Consider the following 15,695-nt stretch of genomic DNA (forward strand, 5'->3'; position numbering starts at 1 on the left):
ATGTTGAACTCGCCGTGAGGGCGTACATATGTTAATTTTGGTCAAGTTAAGAAAATGGTATAAGATGTATGTGCGTGTGTGTGTGTGTGTGTGTGTATATATATATATATATATATATATATATATATATATATATATATATATATATATACATATTCTGTTTTTACTTTACCTTTCCTGACACTAATATTCCTTCGTGACAGTAAGTATGGGGAGTCCGACACACCATGTATTGGCTTGGACCACAAACTAGCAAATGCAAGTCTAGTGCTATACTCTTGAGCTATGACAGTCCACATGTTTACGTACATTAACAATAATAAGGCTGCGTTTACAAAAAATAATCTCACTTGAGCTATTGTTTCCAGATCTCTGCATAGCAGAATTTACAGACCTCTGTACTCCAGAATATACAGATTTCCATACTTCAGAATTTACAGATTTCTGTACTTCAGAATTTACAGATTTCTGTACTTCAGAATTTACAAATTTCTGTACTTCAGAATTTACAGATTTCTGTATTTCAGAATTTACAGATTTCTGTACAGTATTTCAAAATTTACAGACCTCTGTACTCCAGAATATACAGTTTACATACTTCAGAATTTACAGATTTCTGTACTTTAGAATATACAGATTTCTGTACTTCAGAATTTACAGACCTCTCTACTTCAGAATATACAGATTTCTGTACTTCTGAATTTACAGATTCTTGTATGTCAGAATTTACAGATTTCTATACTTCAGAATTTACAGATTTCTGTACTTCAGAATAACAGATTTCTGTACTTTCAGATTTATGTACTTCAGAATTTACAGATTTCTGTACTTCAGAATATACAGAATTCTGTACTTCTGAATTTACAGATTTCTGTACGTCAGAATTTACAGATTTCTGTACATACTTCAGAATTTACAGATTTCTGTACTTCAGAATTTAAAGATTTCTGTACTTCAGAATTTAAAGATTCATGTACTTCAGAATTTACAGACTTCTGTACTTCAGAATTTTCACACATTGTACAGCAAACTTTCACACCTCTTTACCTCAAAACTCCGACCTTTTTTGCATTTTCACTGCCTTTGATATACCGTAGTAACAACTATAAAAACAGCACCTAGACACAGATATATGCATAAATGGTATACATAGAGCACAAATAACCTCATTTACCTAAGTATTCATATGCATAGACACATGAAGCTTATTCATAGTACAGCATTTGAATTATGTTCATATTTTTTTTTTCAGTTAACTCACAGCAATATAATATGATGCAATCATAATCAGCTTATTCAAATATTAACCCTTTTACCCCCAAAAGGACGTACTGGTACGTTTCACAAAACTCATCCCTTTACCCCCATGGACGTACCGGTACGTCCTTGCAAAAAACTGCTATTTACATTATAATTTTGATAATTTTTTGAGAAACTTCAGGCATTTTCCAAGAGAATGAGACCAACCTGACCACTCTATGATGAAAATTAAGGCTGTTAGAGAAATTTAAAAAAAATATACTGCAAAATGTGCTTGAAAAATAACCCCTGGGCTGGAAAGTTCCAAATAGCCTGGGGGTAAAAGGATTAATACAATGATAGAAAATATGAAATAAAATATTTCTTAGTATCAATAAAATATAATACATGTGAATTCACTCTAGACAAATTGAATAAAATAAATGTTTATTGATATAAGAGATATTTTCAAGTCAAAACTTTCATAATAAAAAATAAAATAGAGATCAAACAACACAACTACAATAGATGGTCATTTTAAAATTGTAAAATAATAAAAATTAATAAGTATTGTGAAATCACCAACATTATAAAAAACACCGATATAACAAAATACTTAAGATGCGGGAAATTGAAACTTTTCTACATGAAAAGTTATGTTTATGAAATGTCTTCACAATTGCATTTCATGAAACGGTTCTTGACTTAATAACGTACCCTTCGTTACCATAACATTCATTGATTCACATATCCATTGTTTTATAGAAACTTTTCCCTCATTTTTTAAAAACTTATTTTTGTGAAATTGAGGATAAAATATAAAATATTTAAGTAAGGAGTCGGAAATCCATAAAAAAGTATAACAAATCCACAAAAATATAAAACTTATCTATATTGCGTACCCTGTATAATAATGATTTACATTTGGCATGTTTTAACAAAACCTATGAATAAATATAAAAATTTTCTTGGTGGTTAACTGTGCAATAATCAACATGTACAAAAATTCAAGGGAAAGGAACACCAGTCAGTGTTCACGGCACAATGAACTTCATTTTTCATAGTATAACATTTCCAGAAACATGTACTTAACAAAATATGTACAGGATACATTAAGTACCAGAGACAGTTCAAACAGGGTAAGTTGACACAAGCATTCCTTACTTAGTAATGTACATTACTGTCAAAAATATGCTCAAACATATGGCTAACAACATTAAAATTCTCATTTGTCTTTTAAGTTTGTTTTCAGATGCATTGACCTTCAATGCCGAGATTTGAATTTACTACAAAAGAAACTGAGCATTCTAATTTATCCATTAAATACAGAAAGTCCTCAACTTACAAAATTATGGGTTCCAAGAATCTGCTTCTAAGTAAAATTTTCTTAAATTCTGGCCTAAGGTAGGCTTTGCCTAACTCAAAAGCCTACGATTATCAGCTGCAAAAGTCAACAAATAGTTCCATTTCACATTGCAAATGATGTCTTGCTTACCGCATCAAATTACATGACATTGTTTTACTACGGTATTTCATTATGAACTTTTGATACAATATTAGAGATTTATAATTTCAGCTGAATTTGCAAGTTGAGGACCTTTTGTATTGTACTTCCTCTTAAAATACAGTTTTGTATCAATCAGATCTTATATACAACTTGGAATACCGTACTACATAGAGAGCTATAATTTTATTGCTAGAACTGACAGAACGAAGTCCCTTTTAGATTACAAAATAATGGGCAGGTGAGCTTGTCATATTCTGTTTTTTATTCTCCGCCCTCGCTCACACAACCGACTGTACAGTATTCTAATGATCCAGGTCCAACCTTATTCTATCTTCTTGAGAAACTAGAAACTTATACATTCTGATGCTATTCTGTCTTCAAATTCATAGCTACAAAATACTTCCTTGCAACAAAATGACATAAGAATGGACACCAACAGAAACATTGACTAAAAACACGAATTCAATGATCTTTTGCAAGAAAAAATGCATCACTACACAGTACATCCCTTGCACTGAAATGATATGAACACCAACAAAAACATTGACAATATAAAAAACTGATTCAATGATGTTCAGCAAGAAAAAATGCGTCAGTACATAGTACTTCTAATTGAGACTTTAAAACAAGATGAAGTCCACTGAAGCATGAGAAGCCGTTAGCTATGCTATTTCCATCCATACGGGCATTTCGCTTGTGGTTTCGGAAGTAATACCAACTCCCCTCCACACACAGCATAAAATTTTACAAGACTCTGCATTCCAGCAGTTTAGAGGAAGAGATGAAAATGCTAAGGTGGATTATGGGAATATCACTGTTTGAAAGATTGGAAAATGATGAAATAAGAGGAACGGCAGGTGTAGTAAGATCACTGAGATGATGAGAGTGTCACGACCGAGATAATGTGGGCACTTGTTAAGGATGGAGTGAGGAGGGCTTGGGAGGAACCTGTAAAGGGGAGAAGATCTAGAGAGAGGCAGAGAATTAGATGACGAGATAAGGTGAAGGATGATATGGAGAGAAGAGGTTTGGTGGAGGAGGATGCCTTTGTTGGAAGGCACTGGATAGGATGCATCAAGCAACCGACCCCTTAATGTAGGGATAACGGTACGGAAGAAAAAGTTTAGAATTCCTTCGATAATCACACCCGAGGCGCCCGGACGTCTTAACAAAAAGACTATAGCCAGGGAAATGTGATGCATATACAGTAGGACTTCATAGATATAACACAATACAAAAACAGATCCCTTTTAGATTGAATTCAAGTATGTGCTTCATGCATATATCCAGTTAGAAACAGCTTAAAATACAGTACAAATACGCAACAGCTATGCAGGAAATACACCATTTCATATGTTATACAGCATTACTACATCAAGGAGAAAAGGTGTTTAATATGGCTGAAGACATATCTACATTAAAGATCGCAAAGTTACCTGTTACCTTTTCGTACACTTCAGTCCGTAACGGTTCAAGATGATCACGACTGAATTATAACTGAATAGAAATATATGGCTAAACACTGCTTAAAAATCCTAATCATACAAAAAACAAGTATTCTTTTTCTTTTAGTACTGTATTACGAAAAACAAATACGTATCATTTTCTTTTAAGTATTACGAAAAACAAGTATCATTTTCCTTTAAGTATTACGAAAAACAAGTACACTTATCATTTTCCTTTAAGTATTGTGAAACACAGGTATCATTTTCCTTTAAGTATTACGAAAAACAAGTATCACTTTCCTTCAAGTATTATGAATTTCAAGATGTACTGTATAACAGTAAATTACCTTCAGTATGATTGCTGCTAAGATTAATATTCATACTAAACTCTCAAGTCCTTTTATATTAGTAAACATTGTAGGGAACTTTTAATGCATGTGCGGTGGAAGGGCTGGAAGGGGGGGTTTGGGGTAGTGCTCCTGCGGGAGAGACTTGGGTGGGTACGGTTCGGTTGGGATCTTTACATAGTGCTCTGGGGGCGCCTTCGCATAGTGGTCAGGGGAAGTAATGGACTTGGAATAAGGTTCGGATGTCACCGGCTTTGTGAAGTTTTCCCCGTGCGCTTTTCTGTACTGTTCCGAAGCGAGATACTTGACGTACTCCTCCACAGAATTAACCTTGGGGAACTGTTCGCTGGCGAGAGATTTCGCATAATGGTCTACCGAGGGAGGCTTTGCTAACTGCTCGGCGGACTGCCCCTTCGCGTACTCGCCTTCGCTCGGCGGTTTCGGGCCGTGCTCCTCGGAGCCGGATTTTGGTTCGGCAGGCTGGGTGAAAGAGACCCCTGTTCTGGCGTAGTGCTGCAGCATAACCTCCCCCGCATGACAAACAATATGCTTGTTGAGTAAATACCGGGTGGTGAACTTTTCTTCGCACACGTAGCACGTGAAGGGTTTCTCCCCGGTGTGGCTGATCATGTGCTTAGTCAGGAAGTATTTGTTTACAAAACTTTCATGACAGAAGGTGCAGGTAAAAGGTTTCTCTCCGGTATGGGTCCGAAGGTGGCTGAGCAGACTGATCTTGTGGAGGAAGGTCTTCTCACACATGTCGCAGGCAAAGGGCTTCTCGTCCGCTGGGGTCTTGACTCTTGTCACCCCGTTGATATTTCTCGGTACAAAGTTCATTCTGAAATTTCAGCTAAAGGACACTCTCAGGTGCTAAAGAGAAGTGATCCGAATGTATCTCGTTGCCCAGACTTTTCAAAGTACGTTGGCCGCTCGTAAAAATCCAACGGACATTCTACCAAACAATTCACAGCACTGTACTGTATTATGTATGCCTTCACAAAACCTAGAAGCGATTAATTTTCTAGCTTGAAATCTCTAGGCTCGTCTAATACAAATGACAACAGTAAGCTCACCTTACAGTAGGCAACAGGAATTTCTATTTTATTTCTACCACAATGAAAAAAGAAAAAAAAAAGAAATGGTAAATCACTAGATTGTCCTCTAAGATCACTCGGTCCGTTAGCAACAAACCGGACTAACTTTCTGACGGCCTGAACCCCGGCGCTCACAGCCGCTGCGAGGATATAATACTCCTCGGTTGGTCTCTTCACTCAAAAGAGCACACACAGCACAAGGCTCTGCAGCTAGTGCAGTACAAATCACATGGAGGAGGGAGGAGCCACTGTTAACTGGTGACCTGACAGAAAAATAAGGTAGGTGAAAACATCGACGTCATACATGAAATTCTTGACCTCCTAAGATATAAACATAATACCATTGAATCTATGTAATATATTAGCCTCTGTAATCCTATCATAAATGCCATTACTAATACTATTTCCCATGTGAAGGAAATACTGTACCTGTACAGTATAGTGTAGAGCCTCTACTTCATTGTACAGTATAGTTTACACCCTCTACTTCCTTGCACAGTATAGCTTAGGCCCTCTACTTCCTTGTACAGTATAGTTTAGACCCTCTACTTCCTTGTACAGTATTGCTTAGGCCTTCTACGTCACTGTGCAGTATAGTCTAGACTTTCTACTTCACTGTACAGTATAGCGTGCACCCTTTACTTCACTGAAGGAAATACTTGTACAATATAATTTAGACCCTCTACTTCACTGTACAGTATAGTGTACACCCTTTACTTCACTGAAGGAAATACTTGTACACTATAGTTTAGACCCTCTAACTTCAATGTACAGTATAGTTTACACCCTCTACTTCACTGAAGGAAATACTTCACAGGTTAGTTTGGATCCTTTACTTTACTATACAGTATAGTTTACACACTCTACTTCACTGTACAGTATGGTTTAGACCCTCTACTTCACTGTACAGTATGGTTTAGACCCTCTACTTTACTGTTCAGTATAGTTTAGACCCTCTACTTTACTGTACAGTATAGTTTAGACCCTCTACTTCACTGTACAGTATGGTTTAGACCCTCTACTTTACTGTACAGTATGGTTTAGACCCTCTACTTTACTGTACAGTACGGTTTAGACCCTCTACTTCACTGTACAGTATGGTTTAGACCCTCTACTTTACTGTACAGTATGGTTTAGACCCTCTACTTTACTGTACAGTATGGTTTAGACCCTCTACTTTACTGTACAGTACGGTTTAGACCCTCTACTTCACTGTACAGTATGGTTTAGACCCTCTACTTTACTGTACAGTATGGTTTAGACCCTCTACTTAAAACAATGGTATCATGAAAATGAAGCTTTTGAAACTCTGTTATAAACAAAAACCATTCAGTATTTACTAACAATTATATAAAGATTAATAAGAATTTAAGACAAATACTTGATTTACCCAGCCATATCATAGACACATTTAAATTAATATAATGCATACAGAAGTTGAAAATACAAGTTCCTACCATGTAGAAAAGGTGTGCTTAAAGAGTCCCTTTATATATTCTAACCTTGGCTTCCATACACACTCGAAGGCATCTTCCCAGTATTTTGCACATACCCAGCTGCTTTTCTTACTTTATTTGCTCTGTGATATCTCCTGTCTCATCCTATCAGAATGTGTCTAATTTCCTACAAAAACTTTTGTGAAAAATCTATTTCCTATCTTTCACTATATACTGGAATTCAATGCTTTGCCAGTTTCACTCTTATCTTTACTTTCAACTGTCGCTTCTTAACCCTTTTACCCCCAAAGGACGTACTGCTACGTTTCACAAAACTCATCCCTTTACCCCATGGACGTACCGGTACGTCCTTGCAAAAAAATGCTACAAATTTTTTTTTTTTATATTTTTGATAATTTTTTGAAAAAATTCAGGCATTTTCCAAGAGAATGAGACCAACCTGACCACTCTATGACAAAAACTAAGCCTGTTAGAGCAATTTAAAAAAAATATACTGCAAAATGTGCTGAGGAAAAAATAACCCCTTGGGGGTTAAGGGTTGGAAATTTCCAAAGAGCCTGGGGGTAAAAGGGTTAAAAACACTTTCAAACTCTTCTAATTGTTATTACACTTAATAATCCACTATGAGTACTGTATACCCTGTGTACCAGTAAACCAAGACACCTCAAATTCACAACTTCATTTTCCTGTTTTATGCTTACCGTCCATTCTTTGACTTCTTGCGTTAGTGCACATCCATCAATATCTTAAACAGCTAAAGAGTTATAACATATCTTTGTTTTGTATCCACTTTTGACCCAAACCATCCATTTTCCTTGAGACTTTCTCACACCCTTTCTACTTCTGTCCATAAGCAACTTACCACTGATGAAATATACCCTCCTCCTCTAAATAATCTTTTTAATCAATTACCATAAGCTTTTTCCGAGTCCATTGATGCCATATATGATTGTTTAAATTTACAGACCTACTTTGTACTTCACACTTCTTTATAACAGACATTTGATCCACGGACCATCTTCCTACTCTAAAGCCCAACACTATCTTACCTGTATAAATCTTTCTATCGTTTGCCTTATTTCAGGGTTTTTCTTAATGAAAGTCATAACACATCTTACCAGGTATGTCAAGTGATGCTATGCTCTACAACTCTTAAGATACCTCTATCACCTTTCTCTTCATAGAATGGAATAATCTTTCCTCTCAAATATTCTTTAGGAACCTTTCCAACATCAATAATACCTTACTCACCCTGGTCAGATACTCTCACAATTCTGCTTCACAACTATTCATAGATCTCCCTAGAAATCCAATCAACTCAATTCGATTTTCAAAACTCTTTAGTCTTAACTATCCTCCTTAGTTCAGTGGTTCCCAACCTGGGGGAAATTTGAAGCTTCCAGGGGGGAAATAATTACACTACCTACTAACTAAAACAAGCGGAAAATGTCCTCATAGTACGTGCGGCAATTTGTTGTTAGCCGTTCAATTGTGATATGATCATATCAGTTCTCACTGACATGATATTCAAGGGGAGAACTGGAGTGTCATGCCCATTTCTGAGGCAGGCGAGTGGGCATGAGGGCTGGGCGGGGCATGAAGGGGGATATCTGGAGGGTTGAACTGGGTGCAGGGGGGAAATGACAGAAAAAAGGCAGTTTCTCTAGTCACTTTCACGAGCATACTGCATTAATGTTTTTCAAATCCTTTTTCTCTTTTATCCTTAGCAATCAAAAAACCCTTAAATCTCAACATTGTACTGTACTCATAAGCTTGCTCTTCCCTTCGCTATGAACTGACAGAATCTAGAAAACACATTTATCAACATTTCTTCCTCTCAGATAAGTCAACTTTTTTTTCCTTGATCACTATCACGTTTTCTAGTGAACATTTTTAAAATGTATCTATTCACACTTTTGGTTCCCCAATGCATAGGTTATTCATTATTTTTTCACTGGTAATATAATCATGTTGTTTGAACCATGCTTTACTGAGTGCTACTCTTAGCCAGGTAACTTTAAGGTTACATACATCTACAATTTTATTCGATATGATTCAAACCTTTAGTTCTACAACTATTTGAGTAGTGTTTGTGTTTCTTGATGCTTACAACCTATATTTTTTTTTATTATCTAGTCTATCATCAAAGATAATCCTATTTGGATATTTTTCATAAGAAATATTCCATAATACCTTATGCTATGATGTGACACTGGCCAGTTGACTCAAAAACAACTTTCATTTTGGGTTGTCATGGGATTGGGGGAGACAGATGTTTATCGTTTTGTAAGCAGAATCCTAACTTTAAGGCTCCTGATGTCAGCAAATTCTATATCTGGTTTATTGGAGCATATACCACCTTTTCGTAAGATACTTACTCTGTAGCTATCCATTGGTTTGAGGGTTCCTACTCCTCAGTTAACCCTTTTACCCCCAGGCTATTTGGAAATTTCCAACCCTTAACCCCCAAGGGGTTATTTTTCCCCCAGCACATTTTGCAGTATATCTTTTTTAAATTGCTCTAACAGCCTTAATTTTTGTCAAAGAGAGGTCAGGTTGGTCTCATTCTCTTGGAAAATGCCTGAATTTTTTCAAAAAATTATAAAAAATCTGAAAAAAGAAATCTTTATAGCATTTTTTTGCAAGGACGTACCGGTACGTCCATGGGGGTAAAGGGATGAGTTTTGTGAAACGTACCAGTACGTCCTTTGGGGGTAAAAGGGTTAAAAAACCTGTAATTCAAAGGAAGAAGCTATCAGGAACTAGGCTAAGAGGAAACATGATGTCCTGATTCTATTTCCTACTGGGAAAATATTTCAGGTAAATTCTCAGCAGCAGATTCTTTACGTTTCCTTTTTTATCTCTCGTCTTGGTGAGTCCGTAGCTTTGTCATCAAGCAACAAATGCTGTAATCATCACCACCAATACTGTACCTAGGACACAACTTATTGACGTAATTTTTCTGACCCGATACCAGTTTTGTGATCATATGCCCTTCCAATCTACTTTGTGGGATAGCTACGAGAGATAAATTACCCATGAAATGCAATGGTATTCAATTCATATTCTGAATGCTTTAATATACAAGTGAGTTTTTACTTCAAATCAAAATCTATTTTTTTATTTAAAATAATTTGTCAACATTAAATACTGTATGTTAACTTATTTACAAACTATACTTTTTATTTTGTGATGGAAGTCATGTTTTTCTTGTTTCTCTGTTTCAATTCTGAGCAGTGCATTTCATTGGCAACATTTTAGGATTCATTTTTGGGTGAGATAGCCATGTCGTCCTGATGGAAGTTCCCTCCAGCAACTTTCTACTGTATAATATTTCTGCAATTGATATTATAAGAGAATTACCATCAGGTATCACAGGGTACTAACCCCCGGAACGACTATCCGAAAATATCGTGTATAATCAGGGCCCTTCTTACTTTCTATATTACTTTTCAATGTCAAACCTCTTCCACATACATAAAATATGTAAACTCCTTGCAGGCATTCCAACAGAAGGCTCTCAAAACAGAATAGGAAATGGCTTATCTAATCCATAAAGAAAAACTTTTACATAACTGTTTAAATGATAATGTTCACGATGGAGAAAGTCCTCAACTGACTAACATGATATGTTCCAAGAAGCTGTTTATAAGTCCAATTTTGTTAAATTTTGGCCTATGGTAGGCTTCATCTAACACATGTCTATGACTTCCAGCTACAAAAGTCAATAAATAGTCCGGTTTCATATGAAATAGATTTCAGGTTATTACAAATGTTTTTCTTTCTGTGCCCACGGGGGCATAAAAACAATTAGAATAGCGCCAACATATCCCTGCACGTCGTAAGAGGCGACTATAAAGGACGGGACGAGGGGGCTGGGAACCCCCTCTCCTGCATTATAATCTTGTGAGACACCAAAGAGGTGGAGCTGGGGGGAGAGTGACTGCTCCCAGCACTCTAGTTTTGGGGTGTTTGAATGTGCGTGGATGTGAGATTGGAAGTATGTTTAGGAAAAGAAGGATGGATATATTGGCTTTGTGTGATACAAAGATAAAAGGGAAAGGTGAAGTGATATTTGGTGAAATGTCTGGTAGTGTCTGGGATTGAAAGAGGAAGAGCAAGAGAAGGTGTGGCTTTATTGCTGAGTGAATGGATGACAGGTAAAGTAGTGGAATGGAAGGAGATATCATCTAGGTTAATGTGGGTAAGGCTTAGGTTGGGTAGGGAATGTTGGGCTTTTGTCAGTGCGTATGGGCCATGTTGTAAGAAAAGCGGAATGAGTTCTGGAATGAATTAACTAGGAGTGTATGAAGGACTGGGTAGAAGGAATTACGTAGTTGTCATGGGTGACTTGAATGTTAGTGGGGGCGCTGGAGAGGAAGGTGTCATTGGGAAGTATGGCGTACCAGGTGAAAATGCGAGTGGTGGAAAATGCGAGTGGTGAGAGACTGGTAGATATGTGTGTTGAGCAAGAGATGGTGATAAGTTCTAGCTTTTTCAAAAAGAAAGATAAAAACAAGTATACATGGGTAAGAGTGGCAAATGGAAGAGTGGTAGAAAGGGCATTAATGGATTATGTGTTGATAACTGAAAGAATGTTAGGAAGATTGAAAGACGTGCACGTGTTTAGGGGTATGGCTAACGGTATGTCTGATCATTTTTTGGTGGAAGGAAAATTAGTTGTAGCAAAAGAGTGGGGGAATAGAGTAGGTGGATGTAAAAGGGACCTAGTGAGGGTTGAAGAGCTAATAAAACCGGGGGTAAAAAGTAAATATCAAGAAAGGTTGAAAATGGCATATGACGAAGTGAAAGTAAGAGAAACGGGTAATTTAGAGGAGGAGTGGAAGTCAGCAAAAGAAAATTTTGTTGGGATTGCAAGTGATGTGTGTGGCAAGAAGTTTGTTGGAGGCAGCATGAGGAAGGGCAGTGAATGGTGGAATGAAGGAGTGAAGGTAAAAGTGGAAGAAAAAAAAGAGGGCTTTTGAAGAATGCCTGCAGAGTAATAGTACAGAGAAGTATGAAAAATATAGAGAGAAAAATGTGGAAATAAAGCGCTAGGTAAGTGAGGCTAAGAGGGCAACTGACCTGAGGTGGGGTCAGGAATTGGATCATTCATATGAAGAGAATAAGTAGTAGTTTTGGAAAGAAGTGAAGAGAGTAAGGAAGGCTGGTTCAAGAATTGAAGAGACAGTGAAAGATGGAAATGGAAGGTTGTTAAAAGGAGAGGAGGCAAGGAAAAGGTGGGTGGAATATTTTGAAAGTTTACTGAATGTTGAGGATAATAGGGAGGCAGATATAATTGCTGTTGCAGGTGTTGAGGTGCCGGTGATGGGAGATGAGAATGAGAGAGAGATTACAAGAGAGGAAGTGAGGAGAGCACTAGATGAAACGAGAGTAGGAAAAGCATCTGGTATGGGTGGTGTGAGAGCTGAGATGTTGAAGGAAGGGGGTGTGACTGTACTTGAATGGTTGGTGAGATTGTTTAATATGTGTTTTGTTTTGTCCATGGTACCAGTAGATTAGGTTTGTGCGTGTATTGTACCACTATATAAGGGTAAGGGAGATGTGCATGAGTGGTGTAATTCAAGGGATATTAGTTTGTTGAGTGTAGTTGGAAAAGTGTATGGTAAAGTACTGATTAATAGGATTAAGGATAAAACAGAGAATGCAATCTTAGAAGTACAGGGTGGTTTTAGAAGAGGTAGGGGTTGTATGAATCAGATTTTTACAGTTAGGCAGATATATGAGAAATATTTAGCAAAAGGTAAGGAGGTGTATGGTGCGTTTATGGATCTGGAGAAAGCGTATGATAGAGTTGATAGGGAAGCAATGTGGAATGTGATGAGGTTATATGGAGTTGGTGGAAGGTTGTTGCAAGCAGTGAAAAGTTTCTACAAAGGTAGTAAAGCATGTGTTAGGATAGGAAATGAAGTGAGCGATTGGTTTCCGGTGAGAGTGGGGCTGAGACAGGGATGTGTGATGTCGCCGTGGTTGTTTAACTTGTATGTTGATGGAGTGGTGAGAAAGGTGAATGCTCGAGTGCTTGGACGAGGATTGAAACTGGTAGACGAGAATGACCATGAATGGGAGGTAAATCAGATGTTGTCCGCGGATGATACTGTACTGGTTGCAGATGCGGAAAAGAAACTTGGCCAATTAGTGACAGAATTTGGAAGGGTGCGTGAGAGAAGGAAGTTGAGAGTTAATGTGGGTAGAGATGTACGAGAAGGGAAGGTGGGGCGAGGTTGAATGTCATGTTGAATGGAGAGTTACTTGAGGAGGTGGAAGCAGATGCACGTCAAGAGAGTGAATGAAGGATGTAAAGTGTTGGGGGCAGTTAAGGGAGTAGTAAAAAATAGAGGGTTGGGCATGAATGTAAGGAGAGTTCTGTATGAGAAAGTGATTGTACCAACTGTGATGTATGGATCGGAGTTGTGGGGAATGAAAGTGATGGAGAGACAGAAATTGAATGTGTTTGAGATGAAGTGTCTAAGGAGTAAGGCTGGTGTATCTCGAGTAGGTAGGGTTAGGAAGAAGTAGTGAGGGTGAGAACGGGTGTAAGAAATGAGTTAGCAGCTAGAGTGGATATGAATGTGTTGAGGTGGTTTGGCCATGCTGAGAGAATGGAAAATAGCTGTCTGCTAAAGAAGGTGATGAATGCAAGAATGGAAAATGGCTGTCTGCTAAAGAAGGTGATGAATGCAAGAGTTGATGGGAGAAGTACAAGAGGAAGGCCAAGGTTTGGGTGGATGGATGGAGTGAAGGAAGCTCTGGGTGATAGGAGGATAGATGTGAGAGAGGCAAAAGAGCATGCTAGAAATAGGAATGAATGGTGAGCGATTGTGACGCAGTTCCGGTAGGCCCTGCTGCTTTCTCCGGTGCCTTGGATGACCGCGGAGGTAGCAGCAGTAGGGGATTCAGCGTTATGAAGCTTCATCTGTGGTTGATAACGGGGGAGGGTGGACTGTGGCACCCTAGCAGTACCAGCCGAACTCGGTTGAGTCCCTTGCCAGGCTGGGAGGAACGTAAAGAGGAGAGGTCCCCTTTTTTATTTCATTTGTTTGATGTCGGCTACCCCCAAAATTGGGGGAAGTGCCTTGGTATATGTATGTATGCATTAATTGCTATAACATTGTTTCATTAGGGTATTTCTTTATCTTATCCTTGTTATTTTCAGTTGGATTTGTTTGTATCTCTGAATGTTTGAAATTAGAATATTTGTAAGTTGAGAACCTGTGTCGCAAAGACTGGCGTATATTCATGACGAGTGGACGAAACACTGCTTTCATAATACTGTTCTACCTTTTAAAATAGAGAGGTTACCCCCTGGTGTCATTTTTAATACCACACAAACTAATTCACTGCAGGGCTTAACCATGCCATTTAGGTTTATCATTATGTACTCACAATCTTTGTTATAAAATGCATAGGTGTTCTGACAAGGGTAAAATACTGTCCTTTTTTTTAATACTGTAATTACTAGTGATTGAAACCTACTTCTAAATCTAACATCACAATATAACTTCATACACATCTACCAGTATTCACGTAACTTTAGGTTTAGTTCTTCAAACACACTAAACAAACAGTTTTCCCTCGGACACTTTTATGTTGATTGTTCATTTCCGTTTTCTCGCAAATTGCTAATTACCAAAACGTTAATCGGTATCTTTATTTTTCTAGTGCCTACATATCAATTATTTTACAGTCTATGAATTCAGATAGAAAAAAGGGACAAATAGAACATAGCAAAACCTCTAACAATCTATGAAGCCATACAATCATCAATCAACACTTAAGGAATGTTACTAAACTTCAAAAGGGGGAACCAGCCACCATGTATGTTGGCAACAGTTATAGTTTAGCAAATCTAACACTAGAAATTATTATTATTACAAGCTAAGCTATAACCCCAGTAGGAAAAGCTCGATGCTATAAGTCCAAAGGCTCCAACAAGGAAAAATAGCCCATTGAGGAAAAGAAATAAGGAAATAAATAAACTACGAGAAGCAATGAGCAATTAAAGTAAAATATTTTAATATTTAACACTTTAATAAGATCCAATCATTTTTCTGGATGACTAACAGGAAAGTTGAAGGAGTTTCCATTAACCTAATGACTTTGAAACACTTCCTGAATCTGGACAGATCTAAAACTGGTCTTCCCCCTCCTAACTTCTTTGGTACTGGGGGAAGATAGTTGTAACAAGCACAATAAAGGGATTTTGACGAAGGAAAAATCTATTTCTGGGGAGAGACCTGTGACGCTTGGTGAAAAAGTCCTTCTTTACACTTTTTCTGATATAAATCTTCCAAATATACCAGAGAAAGATAAAAGCATGGAATGTAGAGGTTACTACCCTCGCGCGAGCACCTCGTGGGTGTCGTGTATACATCAGGGGCGTGTGAAAACCACTATTCACAGGCTGTCTTCCATTTAGATAACTCCTTCATCAAAGGGAAGGGCCGTAACAAAGACCCCAGAAACCACACTTGGACCACGCCACCGCACCCACACGATCGCCCTCTAGGTCATCCTTCTGTTTTGGACTTGCCCGCATAGTCGTATGTTTTTTTGTGCTCGGTGTTTTTCAAGTGCTTGTCGTT

General features: G+C 37.7%; 2 protein-coding genes across 6 annotated transcripts in view; both read right to left on the minus strand.

The window, feature by feature from the left end:
* Nucleotides 1–270: 270 nt before the first annotated feature.
* LOC137635304 (110 kDa antigen-like) lies at nt 271–1,019 on the minus strand. Its single transcript, XM_068367770.1, has 3 exons — nt 906–1,019; nt 599–736; nt 271–516 (listed from the first exon to the last, which is right to left on the minus strand). The coding sequence occupies exons 1-3, from the start codon at nt 1,017–1,019 to the stop codon at nt 271–273; spliced, it is 498 nt and encodes a 165-aa protein (XP_068223871.1).
* A 3,004-nt stretch (nt 1,020–4,023) lies between these two features.
* LOC137635306 (gastrula zinc finger protein XlCGF57.1-like) overlaps nt 4,024–15,695 on the minus strand; it is an 81,037-nt gene continuing 69,365 nt past the window's right edge. For all 5 annotated transcript variants that reach the window (XM_068367777.1, XM_068367775.1, XM_068367774.1 and 2 more), the window contains one exon: nt 4,024–5,895. In XM_068367777.1, the coding sequence (XP_068223878.1) occupies nt 4,620–5,375 (756 nt within the window). In that variant the 5' untranslated portion in view covers nt 5,376–5,895 and the 3' untranslated portion in view covers nt 4,024–4,619. The remainder of the gene's footprint in view (nt 5,896–15,695) is intronic.

Source organism: Palaemon carinicauda, unplaced genomic scaffold, assembly GCF_036898095.1.
Source record: "Palaemon carinicauda isolate YSFRI2023 unplaced genomic scaffold, ASM3689809v2 scaffold112, whole genome shotgun sequence".
Lineage (NCBI taxonomy): Eukaryota > Metazoa > Arthropoda > Malacostraca > Decapoda > Palaemonidae > Palaemon > Palaemon carinicauda.

Coding starts and splice junctions, on each gene's coding strand:
- LOC137635304 (XM_068367770.1), bottom strand. CDS start 1,019: ATGTGTGAAAATTCTGAAGTACAGAAGTCTGTAAATTCTGAAGTACAT. Junction 737..905: donor AGAAATCTGTAAATTCTGAA/GTATGTACAGAA, acceptor TCTGAAGTATAG/AAATCTGTAAATTCTGACAT. Junction 517..598: donor AGAAATCTGTAAATTCTGAA/GTATGTAAACTG, acceptor TCTGAAATACAG/AAATCTGTAAATTCTGAAGT.